Genomic DNA, 20572 nt, shown 5'->3' with positions numbered 1-20572 from the left:
AAGTACTGAATTAATTTAATAGTTCTGGAAGGAAAATAAGGCACTGCATAACACTGTTCATGTCTCAGCAATGAAGTTAACAAAACCGATAATGACTTCTCCTCGTCTACAGTGACAACTCTGCTTTCACCTGCATCACACTTTCATATGGCTTTAACAGGGGGTACACTTCTTCCTCTAAGAATCTCTGTACCTGCAAGAGAGAGGAAGGTAAGACCATTGGAAATGGGAGCGTTCTACCTTTAACAGTGGCAATGGTCAACAGATTCGACTCCAGCACTGACCTGCTGTCGTCCTCCACTGTCGATCACAAACCTCTCCCCAATGCGGACAAGCCAGCCTGCCATGCCCACACGCACCTTCTCCCCCACGGCCCCATCCGGCTGCCATAACTCAGTTCTCACCACTTCTACCCAGTCACTCCCATTTCCCAGCCCAACAACACCTACCAAGCTCTCCCGCTGCCTGTTGTGTGTCACCCACGGCCGGGCTGTTGGTATCAGCCGCCTTATTGGTCTCCCTACCTTTCCAGTGTAATCAGACTGTTACCATTAATGAAAAAGTGACCTGTATGATAAATAAACTTCACCTGCCTTCACCTTCAGCCCCCTTTAACTACTTCTGGGGCAGCTGCTACTCTGGCATACCCAACACTCAGGGGCCTTGGTTACTTCCACATGTCAGAGGCCTACAGAGCCGCTAGCTCCTCTCAGCCTGGCGTTCCCAAGCCAGCTCTACAAGGTCATAGACATCTCTGTGAAGCTTTTTCTCACCACCCTCCTGGGCCTTGACAAGGATGTCTGTCCCCTAGTTTGTGATTCCCAACAGGTGCCCTTCCCTCAACTCCCGCATGCACTATAACCACCTACTTAGACTTTTAAATACTTCGCCACTAAGACAAGGATTCCCTCGTCATCTTTAAGTCTCCCAAACCAAGCATATATTGAGACCTTGTATGTATTTAATGCATGTGTTTGAATTAATTCCTCTAGACTTTTTGAAAGATCAAAAGGAACAGTGACAGTCTTAAGTCCCAAGGATTACTGTAAGCATTTCAGACCCTACACCAAGACTGTGTGTTTCCCTCTATCTTGAACACAGACTCACATGACAGTAAAACCCAGTTATTTGTCTGTTCTACCACATCATGGTTTTTTTTTTTCTGATTAGGGCAGGCATCGTGGTCCAGCAGGCTTGAGACACCTGTTTCCTGTATCAGAGTGCCTGCTCAAGTCTTGGCTCCTCCGCTTCCAATCCAGCTTCCTGCTAAGGCATCCTGGAAGGCAGCACGTCACTGATCCCACAGCTGCATCCTTGCCACCCATGTGGGAGACTCAGATTACGTTCAGGGCTCCTGAGTTCAGACTAGCCCAGCCCAGGTTATCTGGCAGTGAACAACTGACTCAGTGAATAAAATATACCACTATCTTTCAAATAAGGAAACTTCTTTTTAATTGGAAAGGCAGATTTACAGAGAGAATGAGACAGAAAGAAGCTCCATTCACTAGTTCACACCCCAAGTGGCTGTAAAGCCAGGGCTGAGCCAATCCAAAACCAGGAGTCAAGAATTTTTCTGGGTTTCCCACGTTGGTGCAGGCCATAAGCAGGGAGCTGGATGGGAAGTAGAGTAGCTGGGACATGAACAGGTGCCCCATATGGGATCCCAATTCATGCAAGGTGAGAATTTAGCCACTGAGCCATCACGCCCTGTCCAATAAATATTTCTAAAAATTTATTTTTACTGGGGGGATGTCTGGTGCAGTGGCATAAGCAGGTAATCTTGCGCCTAGGTGCCAGCATTCCATATTGTGCTAGTTGGAATCCTGGCAGCTCCATTTCTAATACACTCCCCTGCTAATGTCCTAGGAAAGCAGCAGAGGCTGGCTCAAGTCCTTGGGTCCCTGTACCCCCACGGGAGAACCGGAATTGGCTCCTGGCTCTGAACCAACCCAGCTCTGGCCATTACGCCCATTCAAGAGAGTGAGCCAGCAGACGGAACATTATTCCCTCTTGTTCTCTTTAACTCTTTCAAGTAAAAATAAAATAAACCTTAAACAAAAAATCATATGCAACAGCAGTTCATCCTTAAGAAAAATATATAACTTGAAAGTTAGAGAGAGGACTCTCCTACCTGCTGTTTCTCCAAGCGCCCAGGGAAGCCAGGGCTGGGCCAGACAGCGGCTAGAAGCAGGGACTGCCCTCAGGCTTCCCGCACGCCTCCAGCTGCACCGCCAGCTGCTGCCTCCCAGGCCCCCAGCCCCTAGCAGCACCTTCACTGCTGCTTCTAACACCTGCTCTCATTTTATCACACGGACACCAAATAAAATCTCTGACGAATCCACGGGAAATAATTAAGTAGCTCTCAAAATCACTCAATCTTTCCACTTCTCCCAGTAACTATGTTTGTTTGTTTGTTTTTAATCAGCTTCATTTGCACCCCACCTCTCCTTACAAGAGGAGCATTCCAGAAAGACCCTGAGTTTTTCTGGCCAGGCGGTGTAGACAGACACCTGGGGTAGACCCCGTGGACGTGTCCGATGTCACCTACCTGCTGGGCAGCGCGACCGGTGAAGGAGGACGGATCTAGCAGACGGTCGAGCTGGGAGTGGATGGGGCTGAAGTAGGCGTCGGCGCGCACCCGGTCCATCAGGTCGTTGTCACCGCCTTCCTGCTTCACCACAGCAGCTGCCTGCTGGGACAGCACGCGGATTCTCTCATGGCAATCCTGGGAAGACACCAAAGTAGTGTCACTCCATGGCGACGTCACCAGGCACTGCACAGCTGGCTCACAAAACCCCTGTGGCCCGAGCCACTTCCCCTCAGCCTGCCTCCACCCTGCCTACCTGCCATCACCTGCCACGCAAATGCAGAAATAATTCCTTCACTGACAGTCAACATTTTCCTCAAGTGAATGAGTGGGTCACATTTAACAAGGTGAGTTCACCACACTGACCCCTGGCAATGGCAGAGGATGGGCTCTGCACGACCTGGCCGCTGAAATGCCTTCCTTCACACATTTGCCAGGAGATGGCAGCACTGCAGGTGACCCTCAGTGCACACCGGGGCCTGGGTACACACCCAGGGTGACCCTCAGTGCACGCGGGGTCCTGGCTTACACACCCGGGATGACCCTCAGTGTATGTGGGGACCTGGCTTACACACCTGGGATGACCCTCAGTGTATGTGGAGACCTGGGTACACACCCGGGGTGAGCCTCAGTGCACACGGGGGCCTGGGTACACACCTGGGGTGACCCTCGGTGCATGTGGGGTCTGAGTTACACACCTGGCGGTTACCCCCAGCTTTGACCATGGCCATGATGATGTTCTCTGTGGCCATGAAAGGCAACTCCTGCCGAATGCGCCGTTCAATCACCTAGGAGAGCCAGAAGGATGCCTGTGAAGTGGCACAGCCCGACAGACAGCTGAGGCTGCCTACGTCTGTGGGAGCTATCGCACTTACGGAGAAAGGTAATGGGGTGTTTCATGCTATGTATTCTTACTAATCCAGGTTCACTTTTATTAAAAATAAATATATAAGGAATATTAAACTTTTAGAAGCAGCTTCATAGAAATGATTCTTAAGATCTGCAATTTGCTCAGTTTCAGAGCCTGGCTTCCGGAGCTGGGAACGAAGGAAAAGAACCCGCCTGCCCCAGGCTCCTAGTGGGCAAGTGCAGCCAGCTGTGCTGCCTCATCACGCCAGAGCTGTGACGCATGCTGACTGACAGCTCAGGGCAATGTGTCTGTGACGCCCCAGAGCAAGATCCCGAGGGCTCATGCCATAAACGCCAGGAGGGGCTCCAGCTGGGAAGACACACCCCAACAGTCTCCAGCACATACCCTGAAGCTTGCCAGGTCCCCCCAGTGTTCCCACCCCTCCCTGATACTTCCTTTTAATCGTGGCCTCTTACTTTGGGGTACACCACCAGCCCTTCGGAAACGTTCTGCAGGGTACTCAGCAGAGTGTCTGCGGTGAGAAAGGCCTCAGCCAAACAGATCCGCCTGCAAAACAGCCACCAGCCATTCGCTCAGCAGGCACCCCCGGGGGCTACACGTGTGGACTAAGCTCCCTGCGCAGATCTCAGGAATGCGACTGACCCAAGTCCTCCTGACCCCTCATCTTCACTTCTAGTTAGGTCACTTGCCCAAGTGCCAGGCCTTCCCTGGCTGACCCATAGGCACTCCCAAGTGAATCGAGCCACTTCCTTGGTGCCTCCTCCTCAGCCTGATGCAAACTGCTCCCGTGCTCTCAGATGCATGGTCTCCATCCCTGCCTCAGTCCCAAGCGGCCCCAAGCCCCCTGCTCTCCATCCCTGCCTCAGTCCCAAGCAGCCCCGAGCCCCCTGCTCTCCATCCCTGCCTCAGCCCCAAGCGGCCCCAAGCCCCCTGTACTTGCTGCTCTCGGGCCCAAGGGCTGACTAACATGCCTTCCATCCACTTGTAATCCACACTCTTCCTCTCCATCCTCAAGGCTGCTGTGCCCACACGGACAGGGATTTCAAAGTGAGCTCCTAAGGTGTTCTGACTAGATCCACGCCCCTTACAAGGCAGTCTTCACATTGTTCCCAGAGTATTTCAGCAGGCCAGTGGAGGAGGTCGCGCCCTGCCAGGAGGCACAGCAGCTCCTGCATCTGAGGATTTAACATGCATGACCTCAAACCACATGTGCTGAACAGCCACAGATTTTTTTTCTGGTCATGATTTCCTAAACAATAAAACTTTACATTGCATTTAGTTACACTGTTGAGGTACTGTGACATATTGCAGGTTATATGAAGTACCACACCACTTCATGTAAGGGACTGACTCCACTCCCAACAATCCTGGCCCTCCTGGAACAGCCCCCAAAGGTAACGGGAATGGCCAAGTCCTGGACTAGGCAGAGATCCCAGAAAACTAGCTTAACTTAATATCCATTTCACTCAAGAAATCCCAATGTAAGACAAGCAACTAAGAGTGAGCTGACTCTGCAGCAGAGGAGTGTAAACCGAGAAGCCAGGCGCACGCGGTGCCTCATCAGCAGCCACAGATGACCGCCCACCTGTCTCAGAGTGACGTCTATACTTTCACAACGGCCAGGCCACACGGCCTGTGCTCTACCGCTCACTCAGCCGTCACCAACTCCCCGCACCGCGCCTTCTGCCTCCCTACCCGGCCCACACGGGACACAACTCCTTCCCTCCTGTCCCACAACACCCTGAGTGCCCTCGGGTCCCAACACTGGCCACCCTCTGCTAGAGTCCAGGCTCACTGAGATGCCCAGCACTCCCTTTGCCTCCTGGCACCTCTGTCAGCCTCCCTCCCACTCCGCACTGCTCAATGCTCGCATTCCACTGACCGGTTGGCGCTGTCATCCAGCGTGCGCTCAAACCACTGCACGGAGGCCGTCTGCAGCGGGTCCATCACAAGGGTCATCAGGTGGCGGGCAAGGCTGCAGCAACGCTCTGACCGCATGGGGTTCCGTTTGTACGGCATCGCGCTGGAGCCTGCCCACGGAGAGGACGGGGAGCATGGGACGCACAGGCAGAGATCAGAGAACAGGGCGCAGTGGGCACACGGGCACGCATGCTGCCAGGTGAATGGTCAGCACCACACGCAGCATCTCCAGACCACACTCACCAATCTGTTGCTTCTCAAAGGGCTCTTCCATTTCCTTGAGGTTTGCCAGGAGACGTATGTCGGTGCAAATCTGGGGGAAACAGAGGGTGGCTATCACCCCACGTTCCAGGCAGGTAGATGGGTCAGGGACAAGGCCCCGGAGACAGATGGAGACAGCTCCTCGTCAGGTACACAGCCACTGGGCCATCCTCCCGAGAGGCGCCCAGCAAGGGGCCGGCCCAGGCCTGTGTGCTCCTGAAGAGCTGGGGTGACAGGTTCCAAAGACACGGAAATGCTCATGACACTGCAAAGGTATCATGGGAAGGCACCAGCGAGGACAAGTGCCTGCGAGAGGGGCTATCTTGCAATCCTGGGGGTAGCTTCAAAGAGAATGTCTAAACGAGTCTTTCTCTTTAACACATCTTGATTTAAGGGCTCCATGTCCAAATCCCAGACTGTGAGAAAAAACATGCAGTTACCCCGTGAGACACGCACACACAAAGCCAAGGCGGAAGGAGCGTGTCTGTGGCGCTGCCAGCTCCGCCCCTCACCTTGTGCACCGAGGCCCCCAAGCTGGCCAGCACGGAGAGCACCTCGATGTCCACTTTGCGCGTGTAGGTCTGACCGGTGATGATGAAAGCCCTGCAAACACCCAGGAGAGGGGGCTCGGGGAAAGCCACGACAAACACTGCTGATCCTCGCTCTTCCCGGCATGGTGACGTCATAGTAGGCAGGGAGGCTCGACTGGCAACTTGCTCCTAGAAAAACAACCTGCCTCTGCCCATGCCTTTGCCTTGTGCTAGGGGACGAGGCCTGCTCCAAAAAGGAAAAGCCACAGCCCAGCGGAACAGCCTGGAAGGAGTTCTGGGAAAGCCTGGAGGTCTTCCCTGGAATCCCGCAGGCAGGAGTCCAATAAAGAAACAAAAATAGTTTCCTTTGGGCCCAGCACGGTAGCCTGGCGGCTAAAGTTCTGACCTTGAATGTACTGGGATCCCATATGAGTGCCAGTTCTAATCCTAGCGGTCCCGCTTCCCATCCAGCTCCCTGCTTGTGGCCTGGGAAAGTAGTCAAGGACGGCCCAAGGCATTCGGACCCTGCGCTTGCATGGGAGACCCAGAAGAGGCTCCTGCCTACTGGCTTCAGATCAGCTCAGCTCTGGCTGTTGAGGCCACTTGGGGAGTGAATCAATGGATGGAAGATCTTCCTGTCTGTCTCTCCTCCTCTCTGTATATCTGACTTTACAATAAAAATAAATACATCTCAAAAAAAAAAGTTTCCTTTTTTTTACTTATTGAGAACTAGGAACAAAGAGCAAATGGGCAGAAGCTTGATGAAGGAAAATGCCCAAAATGTCAGGTTAAACCTGGAGGTCAACAGAATACAGATGTGTGAGCACCGTGGCAGGGAGGCCACGCATGGCCAGCCACGTACCTCTTTTTTTTATTAAAGATTTATTTATTTTTATTACAAAGTCAGATATACAGAGAAGAGAGAGTCAGAGAGGAAGATCTTCCGTCCGATGATTCACTCCCCAAGTGAGCGCTACAGCCGGTGCTGCGCCAATCTGAAACCGGGAACCAGGAACCTCTTCCGGGTCTCCCACACGGGTGCAGGGTCCCAAGGCTTTGGGCCGTCCTCGACTGCCTTCCCAGGCCACAGGCAGGGAGCTGGATGGGAAGTGGAGCTGCCGGGATTAGAACCGGCGCCCATATGGGATTCCAACATGTTCAAGGTGAGGACCTTAGCTGCTAGGCCATGTTGCCGGGCCTAGCCACCTACCTTTTAAAGCCTGCCTTCTCAGTCACCATCCGGTCCAGCTGTTCCACCTTGGAGAAAAAGGACAGATTCCTACAAGGATCTGGGATCTAGGACAACACCCCCCAAGCTGTGTTCCTGTCCGGGCCTCAGCCCCTGCTGACCTCTTCCCTATCCAAAGACCCCACACCCCACCTCCAAGTCAGCACCTGCCACAGTCCTGGGATCAGCCTGGGTCTTAGGGTCCTCTGGGGGAGTTTCATGGCACGATACCTTCTGGTGATCCCCCTCAAAGAGCTGTAGGAAGCTGGCCTGTGTGCCGGTCGTGCCCTTCACCCCGCGGAAGCGCAGGTCCTCTCGGACGCGGCTCAGATTCTGCAGATCCATACAGAGGTCTTGGATCCAAAGACAGCAGCGTTTTCCAACCGTCGTCAGCTGGGCGGGCCTAGAACAGCCCAGAGAGAACACAGGGCGGTCTCAAACCGCGGCCTCACTGCGAAAAGCCCGCTGCTTCTCTCAACAGCCATTGCTCCCCCTTGGAGGGGCAACAACCAGAGAAACAAGACAAGAGATAAGAAATTCTAAAAAACAACAGTTAAAGAGAAGTAAATATCATTAATAATTATCCAAGGATAAAAATCAAAGGCTACTGGAGTAGTTTAGGGACCAGCACTGTGGCAAACCAGCTAAAACCACTGACTGTAGTGTTGGGATCCCAGAAGGGCGCCGCTTTGAAGCTTGGCTGCTCCAGTTCTGACCTAGCCCCGTGGCTTACGCACCCAGAAAATTGTGGAAGTTGCCTCAACTGCTTGAGCTCCTGGCTTTGGCCTGTCCAGCAGACAAAAGATCTCTCTGTCTCTTTCTTTCACCTGTCCCCAACCCCATAACTCTGCCTTTTTTAAAAAAAAGATTTATTTTATTTTTTATTACAAAGTCAGATATATATATAAAGAAAGCAAGATGGAAAGAAAGATCTTCCATCTGATGATTCACTACCCAAGGGACCTCAATGGCAGGTGCTGCAACAACTGACCCAAAGCCAGGAGCTAGGAGCTCTTCCAGGTCTCCCACGCAGGTGCAGAGTCCAAAAGCTTTGGGCCGTCCTCGACTGCTTTCCTAGGCCACAAGCAGGGAGCTGGATGGCAAGTAGAGCTGCTGGGATTAGAACCAACACCCATATGGGATCCCGATGCATTCAAGGCGAGGACTTAAGCTGTTAGGATTCGGCGCCAGGCTCAACTCTGCCTTTTAAATAAATAACTCTTTAAAAATAATTCATGGGGCCCGGCGCGGTGGCACAAGTGGTTAAGGTCCTCGCCTTGCACGCCCGGGATCCCATATGGGTGCCAGTTCTAATCCCGGCAGCTCCACTTCCCATCCAGTTCCCTGCCTATGGCCCAGGAAAGCAGTCGAGGACGGCCCAAAGCTTTGAGACCCTGCACCCACATGGGAGACCCGGAAGAGGCCCCTGGCTTCGGATCGGCATAGCATCGGCCGTTGCACTCACTTGGGGAGTGAATCATCGGACGAAGATCTTCCTCTCTGTATATCCGCCTTTCCAATAAAAATAAAATAAATCTTTTTTAAAAAAAGCAATTCATGAAAGGGCCTGGCACAGTAGCCTACCAGCTAAAGTCCTTGCCTTGCATCTGCGGGGATCCCATATGGGCAATGGTTCTAATCCCAAAGGCCCCACTTCCCAACCAGCTCCTTGTTTGTGGTCTGGGAAAGCAGTCGAGGACGGCCCAAAGTCTTGCGACACTGCACCCGCATGTGGGAGACCCAGAAAAGGCTCCAGCCCCTGGCTTTGGAATGGCTCGGTTCTGGCTTTTTGCAGCTACTTGGCGAGTCAACCATCGGACAGAAGATCTTCCTCTTTGTATATCTGGCTTTCCAATAAAAATCAATCTTTTAACTCTAGTTTGTTTAACCTATCTTCAGATGTTGGCAAGAAATATCAGGTAAGCTTCCCCTCCAACAACAAAAACAACAACAAAACACAAGATAGGCCTCGTGACATCCCATGCTACAAGAGTGAGACAAGGATAAGAGTCCTGGAGAGGGCTTCCTCAGTTTGGCAGCAGGGGAGGCTTCTATGCCGCAGACAGCTCTAACAAACAGCTGTCCTGCCACGGACAGCCCTAAACCTCACGGCACCAAAGCACCCCAGTGTACCAGCAAATGGCTTTGTTCAATCTGAAGTCCAAATTAAGCCACGAGGTCTGTTTCTGAACATAAACCCTAACTATGAACAAGAACATACAAGTTCTGATGGGCAACTTAGCCCATCCTAAGTAGCATCTCTCCGCTTGCCAACGGCAGGGACAGTTCATGACATGAGGCACACACTAAGAATGCCCAAGCCTGGCACTCCATAGGCCATACAGCACACCTCATTAACCTCCTGGAAAGGATCCCAGATGAGAGTCAAGCAACAAATCCCCCAGCCCGGCCCGGTTCCCAGCAGCATTACTCCAAGCAGACCCAAACGCCCCTCGGTGATCCTCCTCACTGAGGGTGCACACACTGGGATGCTGTTTAGCCATGGCCAGGAGTGAAGCTCCGACACGCACCACCACGTGGACAAGGCCCGAGCCTGAAGTGGGGGCCGACTAGTGCATGACCAGCTCACATGTGGGCCCCTGGTTGGTGTAAAAGCACAGGTGTGTGCTGGGGTCCGTGCAGTGGGTGTGGAGGGCATGAAGGTGTGAGAAGAGCCATTCCCCACCTGGCAAGGCCACGAGGAGTTCCCTGATGCAAGGCAAGGCCTGGTGATGGCTCTGCAACTACCTCAAGGAAGTTCCACCCCCCTTCGCATGGACTACCAACCACCCTGCTGAGAAATCTGCAATCTACTTAGGAAGTGTCTGCCACTATCAATGTGAGCTTGGAAGTTGATGCTGCTGGCCGTTCACAATTCATGCTGTCTCGGCTGCCCCCACTCACCATCCTTGATCTTGAGGTCTCTCCTTCTGTGATGCATTTCCTCCCTTAACTGATCCAAGATTAAGTTGTAGGAATGTGTTAACGACTGATATGCACCATCTACTGAGAACTTCCTGACCACAGGGTCAGGATGGATAATACCCTGCTTTAAGGTCAAGCAGAACATCCTTGGAAACATCCCTTGACCAGGAGGTCAAGTCTGTGCCAGAGCTTGTGACTGCTTCTGTATAAATAAAGGCGACAGCTTTCTTGCATGGTCCATTATGATTATGAAATTGTAGTGGTCCATCTTTTCTTTCTTTTTTAAAGACTTATTTATTTTTATTGGAAAGGCAAATATACAGAGAGGAGGAAAGACAGAGAGGAAGATCTTCCGTCTGTTGATTCACTCCCCGAGTGGCTGCAATGGCTGGAACTCAGCCAGTCTGAAGCCAGGAGCTAGGAGCTTCTTCCCATGCAGGTGCAGGGTCCCAAGGCTTTGGGGCGTCCTCAACTGCTTTCCCAGGCCACTAGCAGGGAGCTGGACGGGAAGCAGAGCTGCCGGGACTAGAACCGGTGCCCATAGGGGTTCCTGGGCATGCAAGGCAAGGAATTTAACCACTACGCCATTGCGCCGGGCCCCATCTTTCTTTTTACACCTACTCCACACACCCTTCTTGTGCTCTGGCCTCCAGCAGGTGTGACCGTCCCTTGAGTGGTCAGCTGAAGGGCCCACTTGCTGATGGCAAAGTTCTAGCGGCAGTGTGCTGCTGGATCAAGGCCTGTGTGTTTCTGTGAAGCTCTCAGAATAGAGGCTACACAGCATGGTAGCCTAGTGCCCAAGGTCCTCGCCTTGTATGTGCCAGGATCCCATATGGATGCTGGTTTGTGTCCTGGCCACCCCGCTACTCAATTAGCTCCCTGCTTGTGGTCTATGAAAGCAGTCAAGGATAGCACAAAGCCTTGAGACCCTGCACCCACGCAGGAGACCCATAAGAAGTTCCCAGCTCCTGGCTTCGGATCAGCTCAGCTCCAGCCATTGCAGTCACTTGAGTAGTGAACCAGCAGATGGAGGATATTTTTCTATCGCCTCTCACTGCATAACTGACTTTCTAATAAAAAAAGAATATCTTTTCAAAACATTACCTAGTTAAAAGGCAGAGTTAGAGAGAGTGAGATCTTCCATTTGATAGTTTGTTTGCCAGATGGCTACAAAGGCCTGAGCTAGGCCAGGGGGCAAAGCTAGGAGCTTGGAACTCCATCTGGAACTCCCCACGGGATCCTTGGGCTATCTTCCAGTGTTTTCCCAGGCCAATGGCAAGGTGCTGGATGGGAAGAAGAGCAGCGGGGACTTGAATCAGTGCCTTCATGGAATGTCAGCACCATGGGTGGTAGCTTAACTCACTGCACAACATCGGCTTCTAATGACATACTTTGATATAATCTTTGTGCAATTTTTAAGTTATCTATTAAGAAAGAAGGGAAGGAAGGAAAAAAGAAAGAAGGAAGGAAGCAAGCAAGCAGGCCCCAAGGCCAGAGCTGGGCTGATGTGAAGCCAGGAGCAGCTTCTGTGTATCCCACAAGGCTGCAAGGTCCCAAGGACTCGGGCCATTTTCTGCTGTTCCCAGGAACATTAGCAGGGAGCAAGATTGGAAATGGAGCAGCGGGGACTTGAACTGTCACCCATACATGATCCTGGCACCAGACACAGCAACTTTACCTCTATACCACAGTGCTGGGTCCTATGAGCCATCTTCTCAAAACACTACTTAAGTACATTCTCATGTTATTTATTAAGTTCTATGAGCATCATCTCAATGGTTACTTATTATTCCAGCCAGTGGATTTCCTAGACCTAAGTTAAGTACTGTCACATTATGAGACATTTGAACTGCTTTCAGCAGTCACCATCATAAATGCTATGCTAACACAGACTGCAACAAGTTGCTCCTATAATTTAGATTCTTCCTCGGGTTAGATCCTGCAGAACTGCAAAGTCAAGCTGTAGGAACGTCACCGACGCTCTGGATGCACACGGTGACTCCCAGTAAGCTGCCGGCCTCTCACCAGCTGACTACCGGGTTTATTCCAAGTGACCAACCTACACCATGTTGAGAATCTTCAGGTCAAGTTTGCCAAGAAAGGGAGTACATCCAAGTCACAGATACAAAACCAAGCCCAGCCCCCAAGGAGGCGTTTCTGACTTACTGGAAATGTGTGAAGCCTAAGGTGGGGAGATCAGCTCGCTCCTTGGCGAAGTCAGCAAGCCGAGAGACCACTCTGGCAAGCTGCAAGAAAGACCATGGGGGAAACAGGGTTAAATTTAGGTTTGAGCTCATATATCACTGGAGACTGAAAGATCTTCCGTACAAGCAGCTTCCTAAAGCTCTGGGCAGGAAGCTGTCAGATCCGTCATGGCTGTGCGGCCGCACCTGGCAGCGTTCTCGGCACCCACTGAGGGCGGAGCTGTCTGACCCCTCACAGATGGTCAAGGGCAGAGCAAACAGGACAGAACCAGAATCCTGGCCACAAGAGTCCAGCAGCAGGTCTCTGACTGCCCTTCCTTCCTGCAGAAGACTCTGCTTTCTACTTACAGTGCTCTGACCAGTTAATCCTAGAGATGAGAAAATGACAACCCAGGCACATCTACACTGCTGATCTCACGCCTGGCACCCAGCTCTGCCCCTGCGAGCTGGTGGGAAACTGCCAACTTCTTACCTTTGGCAAGAGCAGATCCAACGCATGTCTGAGAATCATCAGGTCCTGCAAAGCAAAAAGACAACGGTCTCAATGCTCAAGCACAACTCCTACCTAACACTCTGCAGCCAGCACAGCCGGGGTTGTCAGCTGGCAGCTGACCTCGGCACTGGAACCCACCATTAGCAACCAGGAAGATGGCCACGTGAGTTCTTTTCTGGATACTGTTTGAAAACACACCAACTCAGAGAGTCCCAACACTGGCATTGGCAAGGACCAAAACTTTGACATTCTTTAGGTGAATGCACTCGCTATCTGCAGTGAGTGGAGAAAGTGCAAGTCCACAGGCGTCTGTTTTCTCGGAGGGTCTGCCTCTCTGGGCAGCAACCAGTCGGCCCATTCCCTGCTCTCCTCCCCTCTGCTACTCTAGAGCTGCTGCCCGAGATGGGCATGCCCCAGAACCCCACGGCAACTCCAGCCGTGCTCGCTCGGGACCGTGACAGCCGAGCCCAGCTGTGCTCTGGCTACTTGTCACCAGGACTGTCCAAGCGAGAGGATGTTCTTCTCCCATTATCTGACTCTCCAAACACACGCTCCAATGGATACCTTTAATTATGTGCTATTTTAGACTTCAAAAGCACTTGGAGTGATGTTAAAAATGACTGACTGTCTTCGTAAATTGGAGGGTGACTGGGACCGACCACTGTGACATCCACAAAATCCTAGTGTAACCCTCGCGGGCCGGAAGCTGTCCTGCTGGAGTCCTGGCCCAATTTGTCAATCTCGCTCCCAAGTTTGTTCACTCATACAAACAGGGATTGACGAAGTAAGCCCAAGATGACTGCTTGTCCCAATTCCAAACCTATGCAATCCGTTCAGCAGTAAACCTACACAAACAAGCAGCAGGCTGGTGACAGCCCGCAGAGACCCGCTCGGGGTGAAGGGTGAATCTGGGAACTGGAGCATGCTGACACATTTACTAAACTCGCCAAACGCGAACACCTCAAACGGGTAGACTTCACTGAGCTAAAAACTCACTAAAATTTCCAAAGGCTCAGGAAGTTGCCTACCACCTAGTCACCTCAGGGAAGTGTTTAAATGTTGCTTCTCCATGTTGGCATGCTAAGACAGGTTTGCTCACTTCCCCTCATCAACAACAATGTAATTCCTTCTCAAACAAAAATCACCTATTTTGGAAAGACAAGCTTTCTAGAATATTACCCAGGCTACCACAGTGGGAAGGTCCCGGCTTATGCCCAGGGCATGGAGACCTTACTTGATGGGGGTAACTAAGTGTGTAGAGTTGCACAGCAAAAAAATTTCAAACAGAAAAAACTTTTGGCAACCACATGCCAAGTATTAGAATTTGATGGAGAAAAAAAAGCTTGATGGAGGGCCTGGCACGGTAGCCTAGTGGCTAAAGTCCTCGCCTTGAACACACCAGGATCCCATACAGAGGCCTGTTTGTGTCCTTGCCACCCTGCTTCCCATCCAGCTCTCTGCTTGTGGCCTGGGAAAGCAGTCGAGGACAGCCCAAAGCCTTGGGACCCTGTACCTGTGTGGGAGACCAGAAAGAGGCTCCTGGCTTCGCCTCAGCTCAGTTCTGACAGTTGTGCCCACTTAGGGAATGAATCAACGGATGCAAGATCTTCCTCTCAGTCTCTCCTCCTCTCTGTATATCTGACTTTCTAATTAAAGAAATAAAAAATAACTAAATCTTAAAAAACTTAATGGAGCTCTGTTGTAAAACTGAACAAAAACAAAGCAAACTGCTAAGTGTGTGATACAGGAGCCAGTGCCCGCGCACAAGCCTAAGTGCCTGCCCACCGTATTGTCGCCCACGTAACAGGAGGTGGCGCCCAGGTGAATGATGCCAGCTGCTTTCGGACAGCAGTGGCCAAATGTGTGCACGTGAGCCATGACGTCATGGCGTAAGCGCTTCTCTTCCTCGGCCGCCATCTTGAAGTCGATGTTGTCCAGGTTCGATTTCATCTCCTGGATCTGCTCATCTGTGATGGGCAAACCCAGTGCCTATAGGACAGGAGAAAGAAAATTAAACCCAGAACAATCCCTGGGCATCAGTTATTTGAAGTGACACCATGAACCACGCGTTCAAGTGAGCATATACCCCCTGCCTCCCAATCCCCCAATGGAAGCAGGGAGCAAGCTCCAAGTCCACAGTTCAGGGAGAAAGCTTCTAAGAGAACAAGGAAAAACTACTTACTCTGAGTAAACTGCAAGACATCAGACAGAAACAGACTCCTCCCTCTGACCCCCACACCTGGCTCACTGCCTCGCCCGTCCCAGGGTCTGATGCTCCCCCTTCGGCCAGCTCTTCCCTGCCTACAATGGTCAGTGCAGCTAGTGCTGACTCCTTAGGGCCTGGCGTGTTGTACACCAGACGTAGAGATATTTGCTCAGAGAAATCAAAAGGAACAATTCTGTCAACAAATATGTACAACAAATGATGCAACTGAAAGGAATGATGGAAGGGACTGAGGAGAGAGAAACCCACCAGTGCCTCACCCTCCTCCAGCAGAAACCAGCTGGTTGGTCACAGGCAGCTCAGAGTCAGGGAACTGTGGCGAAACCATGCCCTGCTGCACTCAAAACTCACAAAGCGGGCCTCCGGGCAAGATCCTGCAGCTTAGAACTGTCCCAGGCCTGGCACGGTAGCCTAGCAGCGAAAGTCCTCGCCTTGTATGCGCTGCGATCGCATATGGGCACCAGTTCGTGTCCCAGGCCCTGCTTCCCATCCAGCTCCCTGCTTGTGGCCTAGGAAAGCAGCTGAGGACGGCCCAAAGCCTTGGGACCCCGTGTGCACATGGGCGATCTGGAAGAAGCTCCTGACTCCGGGCTTCAGTGGCTCAGCTCCAGCTGTCCCAGCCACCTGGGGAATGACACTGGACAGAAGATCTTGCTCTCTGCCTCTCCTCCTCTCTGTATATCTTACTTTCCAATAAAAATAGATAAACATTGGGAAAAATAAAAAAAAAAAAAGAACCTCACTGTCCCACAGGAGACAGACTGTCCCACTGTTGCCAGATATGCGGCAGCCACATCCACACCCTACACCCGAGTGCCTGCACTGGAATCTCACCTCCCACTCCCAGTTCCGGCGTCCTACTTACCTGTACCCTGGGAGTGCTCAAAGCACTTGGGTCCCTGTCGCCCATGTGTGAGGCCTTGAGGGCTGTTCTGGCCTTGTGGTTCAGCCCTGGCTGCTGCAGGCACTTAGAGAGTGAACCAGCAGATCCGTTTCTTTCTTACAAATTAATAATTTTTTAAAAAATAAATAAATGGATTCCTTGAAACGTCAACCTGATCAGCAGAGCGCCCTGGACCCTCTCGGTCGGGAGACCCTCAGCCTCAGGCCTCAACTGCAAAGCAGCAGCAACAGGGCAGCTGCACTGCTAGCTTCTTGCAAGCTACCCCCACTCCACATTCCCTTAAACTTGATGAAATGCTGTCAAAACCCAGGGACTAGGCCAGGCTAAAGCCACACATCACCCGGTCAGTCTCCTATGTGAGTGGGGCATAGCTGCTGCCTCCTGGGTCATCATATTAGCAAGAGGCTCCATTAGCAGGATGGGCAGTACCTGACTCCAGGCCTCCAGGCATTCCCAAGCGGAGACAGATTTACAGAGTAGAAGATCTTCCATCTGCTGGTTCACTCCCCAAGTGGCCCCAACAGCCGGAGCTGAGCTGATTGGAAGCCAGGAGCCAAGTGCTTCTTCCAGGTCTCCCACACGGGTGCAGGGTCCCAAGGCTTTGGGCCGTCCTTGACTGCTTTTCCAGGAAACAAATGGAGCTGGATGGGAAGCGGAGCAGCTGGGACTCGAATGGGTGCCAATATGGGATGCTGGCTACACTGCAGTCAGAGAAGTAGCCTGCTAAGCCATGGCGCCCATCCTTCTGTCTAAAAAAAAAAAAGTTCCTTCTTGCCCTGCAGTTAATTTTCAGCATTCATTTTGACTACTCGGAGAATCACACTGCTCGTTTTGACAGCCTGGAGCCGCGTGCCTTTGGCATCCTGTACTTGAGAAAGAACCATCCCATAAAACTGCCATGACTGGCCTCCACGAACCTGGTCCTTCCCTGAAGCCGAGGGCGCAGGGGGCACGCACTGGCCGCACAGGACCATGCGGGGGCCGAGATGCGATTTAAGCCCCCCAGCCTTGACAGCGGGGTGTCCGGGGGCAGTCACCCCACGGGACGGCCGCTCAGCGGGGCCCTGCCGGCAAGTCCCCGAGGTGGACAGGCCTCCCGCCCACACCGGGCGCCCGGCCCGACCCGGCAGGTGCGCTGGGCCAGGCCACCAGAGGATCCGTTACCTGCTCCGCCTCCGCCAGCCACAGCCAGAGCTGCCGCCAGGTGCGGAACTTGTAGCGGTCACTAAACACGAAGCACATCTCCGGGCTGGCATAGCGGGAAGCGAGCGGCGAGCGGTAGCTGTCCGGCCCGCCACAGTCCCCAGCCCCGGCCATGCCGAACGCGCCACCCGGAGGGTCAGCCCACAGGGTCAGCACGGGCGGAAGCGGAAGTCGGAGGCAAGGCCTGGAGGCGGGACTTCCCGCCCTTAGGGGCGGGACTTCTTCCGTTGGGCCTGAGGGGGACGGGTGCGGCCTGAGCCCTGCAGGGCGGCGGCTGGCTGGGCTTTCTGAGTGCGGAGCTTAATGTCTATTCGTTTGTAGAGCTGTTCAGAAGTTACTTAGCCATTTTTCGCCTTTATTTTTTTCCACGTAGGGGGATAAAAAGAGCACATTGAAACCTGCCTTTAAGATGACTGCGTAGTATGGGAGCTTGTGTGTTTGCCGCCATTGTTGTCGCCTCACACCCACACCACAGCGCGATCCTGAGGAGAAAATGACCCCGCTCTTGCTCCGCCACACAAACGGACAGTTACTGCGTCCCAAGGGCGTCGCTTGGTGGGTCTCAGCCAGCGCTGGCGGATGAGGGCGCTGACGGCGACTTGCCGGGGTTCCGTCGGGGCCCCCAGCCCAGGGAGGGACTCGGATCCCGGCCCTCGACTCTCCCCAGGCGGGCAGCACCCTGGATGCGGAACACCGACCTGGGAAATGTGCCCCTCTCACACACAGCCATGGCTCTGACCTCACGTGATCCCCCTTATAGCCACCTGGGTTTGCTGAGGTGTTAATCAATGAAAAGCCATAGGAAAAGCTCTTGGCACATTGCACAAAAATGCTCAATAAAGAACGTTGTGGTCGCCGTTTTACAGAGACCTGCATTGTAGTGCTATGGGTTAGGCTGGCACTTGCAAGGCTGGCATCCCAGTGGGCTCCAGTTTGAGTTCCCTGCTAACCGACCTTGGAAAGCAGCAGATTGCCCAAGTGCACGAGGCCCGGGCATCCATGTAGAAGATCTGGAGGAAGCTCCTGACTCCTGGCTTTGGCTGGCCCGGATTTGAGAAGTGAAGCAGCACGTGGAAGATGTGTCTCATTTTTTCTGTATAACTCAGCCCTTAAAATGGCTGGTACAGCAAGGGGGAGGGGTAGGAGATGCTTCCACGGGTTCTCAGAGTGCCCTGGCCAGTGCCCTGAAGCAACAGGTGCTGTGCTACGGGAAACGTGTGCACGGCTTCCTTGGGAAGTTTCCTGTGACCCCCGAGCTCGTGTGCTGAGCTGAAGGCCCTAACCCAGTAGCCTCGTTGTTCAGATGACACAGCAAAGTGTTCCCCCCTTGTGACAGAAACTGCCTCTGCTGCCCGCCTGCCTTCGCACTTCGCTCACAGCCTCCTCCCTTCTGGGCTTTCTCAGAAGTTGCATAACCACCTGGCCTTCTCAAAACCCTCACCAACTCAGAGCTCTTTCCCACTGATGGCCATGGGTGGGACTGCTGTTCAGTCTCCCATGGCCCTGGCACTCAGCCCCAACCTGGCATAGCACAGAAGTTCAGTGTTTTCTGCAGTGGCTGGCCTTGTGGTGTGGTGGGTTAAGCTGTTGCGTTGGGTGTTGAGATCCCCAGAAAATCATCAAGTCTGAAGTCGGTGCTAACGCACAAAGGGCAGTTTATTCAGGTTAATTGGGTCTCCCAGCCATCCCGCCCCCCAGCAGGGCTGGGCAGAGGAGGGGCAGCTGCAGCCGCAGCAGGAACAGCAGGGTGGACGAAAGAGAGGTTGAACAGCACAGGGTTCTTATACATTTCCGGCTAATAATTATAGAGTCATGATTGGTCAGTTTAACTGTTAACTTTCAAAAAGAGCAAAGTTGGCAGGCTTCTATTGGTGGGCTTGAAGCAAGCAACTTTCGGAAGATCCAAACTGATGAGCTATAGGGCAGTGGGTCTTACCTAACACCAGGTACCTCCTTCCTGAGGAGTACTCTGCCTATGTGACCTGCCAGGTGGTGTACTGGGTGCCATGTAGACTGTCAGGCCTGGCGTTCACACAGCCCCCAGCCAAGCAAGTAAGGCAGAATCACAAAAGCAGAAAACACCTAGGTGCTTCAAAGCCTGCCTGTGATGCCAGCGCTGACTACAGCCCCAGTTGCTCCAATTCTTTCTTTCTAATGACACCTGGGAAAGCAGTCAAGTATGGTCCAAATGCGTGTGACTCTGCACACACATAGGAGACCTGTAAGAAGCTCCTGGCTTCTAGCTTTAGATCAGCCCAGCTCTGGCTATTGCAGCCATTTGGGGGAGTGAACCAATGGATAGATCTTTGTCTCCCCGTCTCTGTGTGAAATTTTGCCTTTCAAACAATTGGCAGGGGGCAGCACAATAGCCTAGCAGCTAAAGTCCTCACCTTGCACACTGGGATCCCATAATGGCATTGCTTCTAATCCTGGCGACCCCACTTCACATCCAGCTCCCTGCTTGATTATTTTAAAAAATAAATTTTAAAGAAAAGTGTTAGCCGGGTGAATGAATGCTGGCCCAAGGGAGCGCAGCGTCTCAAAGGGACACATGGGTTCTGATTGCGCTTTCCTCTCCACCCAGGCGCTCGACTCCTCCGTGTCCTCTTTCCATGCTGTTCTTGTCTCCACCTGGGATCTAGAATTAGAACAGACCGCAGTGCCAATTCCAGCCCTGGCCGCCAGAGCAGCCTATCAGTTACCTGGGCTCATGACCAAGTCGAGCTGTGGAGGGATTTTTGTTGTTAGGGGGAGGGGGAGAACAGTCTGGAAAGCTCAAGTTGTTCCCTGGGCTGCCCACTCCGCAGAGGGCTTGGCACTGTGGCCACCTGGCTGCACACCGCGGTACGTTTATGGTTCTCACTTCCCACCGTGACTCCCGCAGACTTCTCAGTTCTGCCCCCTCTCTCCTGCCTCTGCGTCATCCTGCTGCTACTCCCCCTCCAAGTAAGTCTGCCTCCAGCCTTCCATCCACGCAATCTGGGTGTGATGGTCTCCTTCCTTTGTCTTACCCGGCGTCTTCAGGATCTTTGGTTCTGCTGCCCTTCTCCCCTGGTACTTCCTACGAGAGGCTCCTCTTTCCCTGCCTCCTCACCAGCCAATCCTGGCACTGCCACTTATGATCTGTGCTACCAGGCAATCTGTGTATGTTTTGGGAGTTAGGGCCTAGCACCTGTGAAATGTGGCTGACATGGTGCTGTGGTGTAGTGGTGAAAGGCACCA

General features: G+C 52.8%; 1 protein-coding gene across 2 annotated transcripts; it reads right to left on the bottom strand.

The window, feature by feature from the left end:
- ADSL (adenylosuccinate lyase) lies at positions 1–17497 on the bottom strand. 2 transcript variants are annotated; one of them, XM_040986447.1, is made up of 13 exons: positions 17312–17497; positions 14805–15008; positions 12999–13043; positions 12489–12568; positions 7629–7800; positions 7380–7426; positions 6152–6242; positions 5622–5691; positions 5341–5488; positions 3914–4004; positions 3286–3375; positions 2549–2725; positions 1–193 (listed from the first exon to the last, which is right to left on the bottom strand). In XM_040986447.1, exons 1-13 carry the CDS (start codon positions 17462–17464, stop codon positions 107–109), a joined length of 1455 nt encoding a protein of 484 aa, XP_040842381.1. In that variant the 5' UTR covers positions 17465–17497; the 3' UTR covers positions 1–106. The 2 variants fall into 2 exon arrangements, with proteins under 2 accessions (XP_040842381.1, XP_040842389.1); XM_040986455.1 differs by lacking the exon at positions 2549–2725.
- Between the last annotated feature and the right edge of the window lie 3075 nt (positions 17498–20572).

Source organism: Ochotona curzoniae, unplaced genomic scaffold (genome assembly GCF_017591425.1).
Source record: "Ochotona curzoniae isolate NIBS_2020 unplaced genomic scaffold, NIBS_Ocur_1.0 contig_1014, whole genome shotgun sequence".
NCBI lineage: Eukaryota > Metazoa > Chordata > Mammalia > Lagomorpha > Ochotonidae > Ochotona > Ochotona curzoniae.
This window is presented reverse-complemented; position numbering and strand designations above follow the sequence as displayed.

What these genes read in the sequence shown, in the direction of transcription:
- ADSL (XM_040986447.1), bottom strand. Translation starts at nt 17,464, where the DNA reads ATGGCCGGGGCTGGGGACTGTGGCGGGCCGGACAGCTACCGCTCGCCG. An exon ending in GGCTGGCGGAGGCGGAGCAG is followed by an intron (nt 15,009 to 17,311) that starts GTAACGGATCCT and finishes CCTGTCCTATAG; the next exon opens with GCACTGGGTTTGCCCATCAC. An exon ending in TTAGGCTTCACACATTTCCA is followed by an intron (nt 7,801 to 12,488) that starts GTAAGTCAGAAA and finishes GGGCTGTTCTAG; the next exon opens with GCCCGCCCAGCTGACGACGG.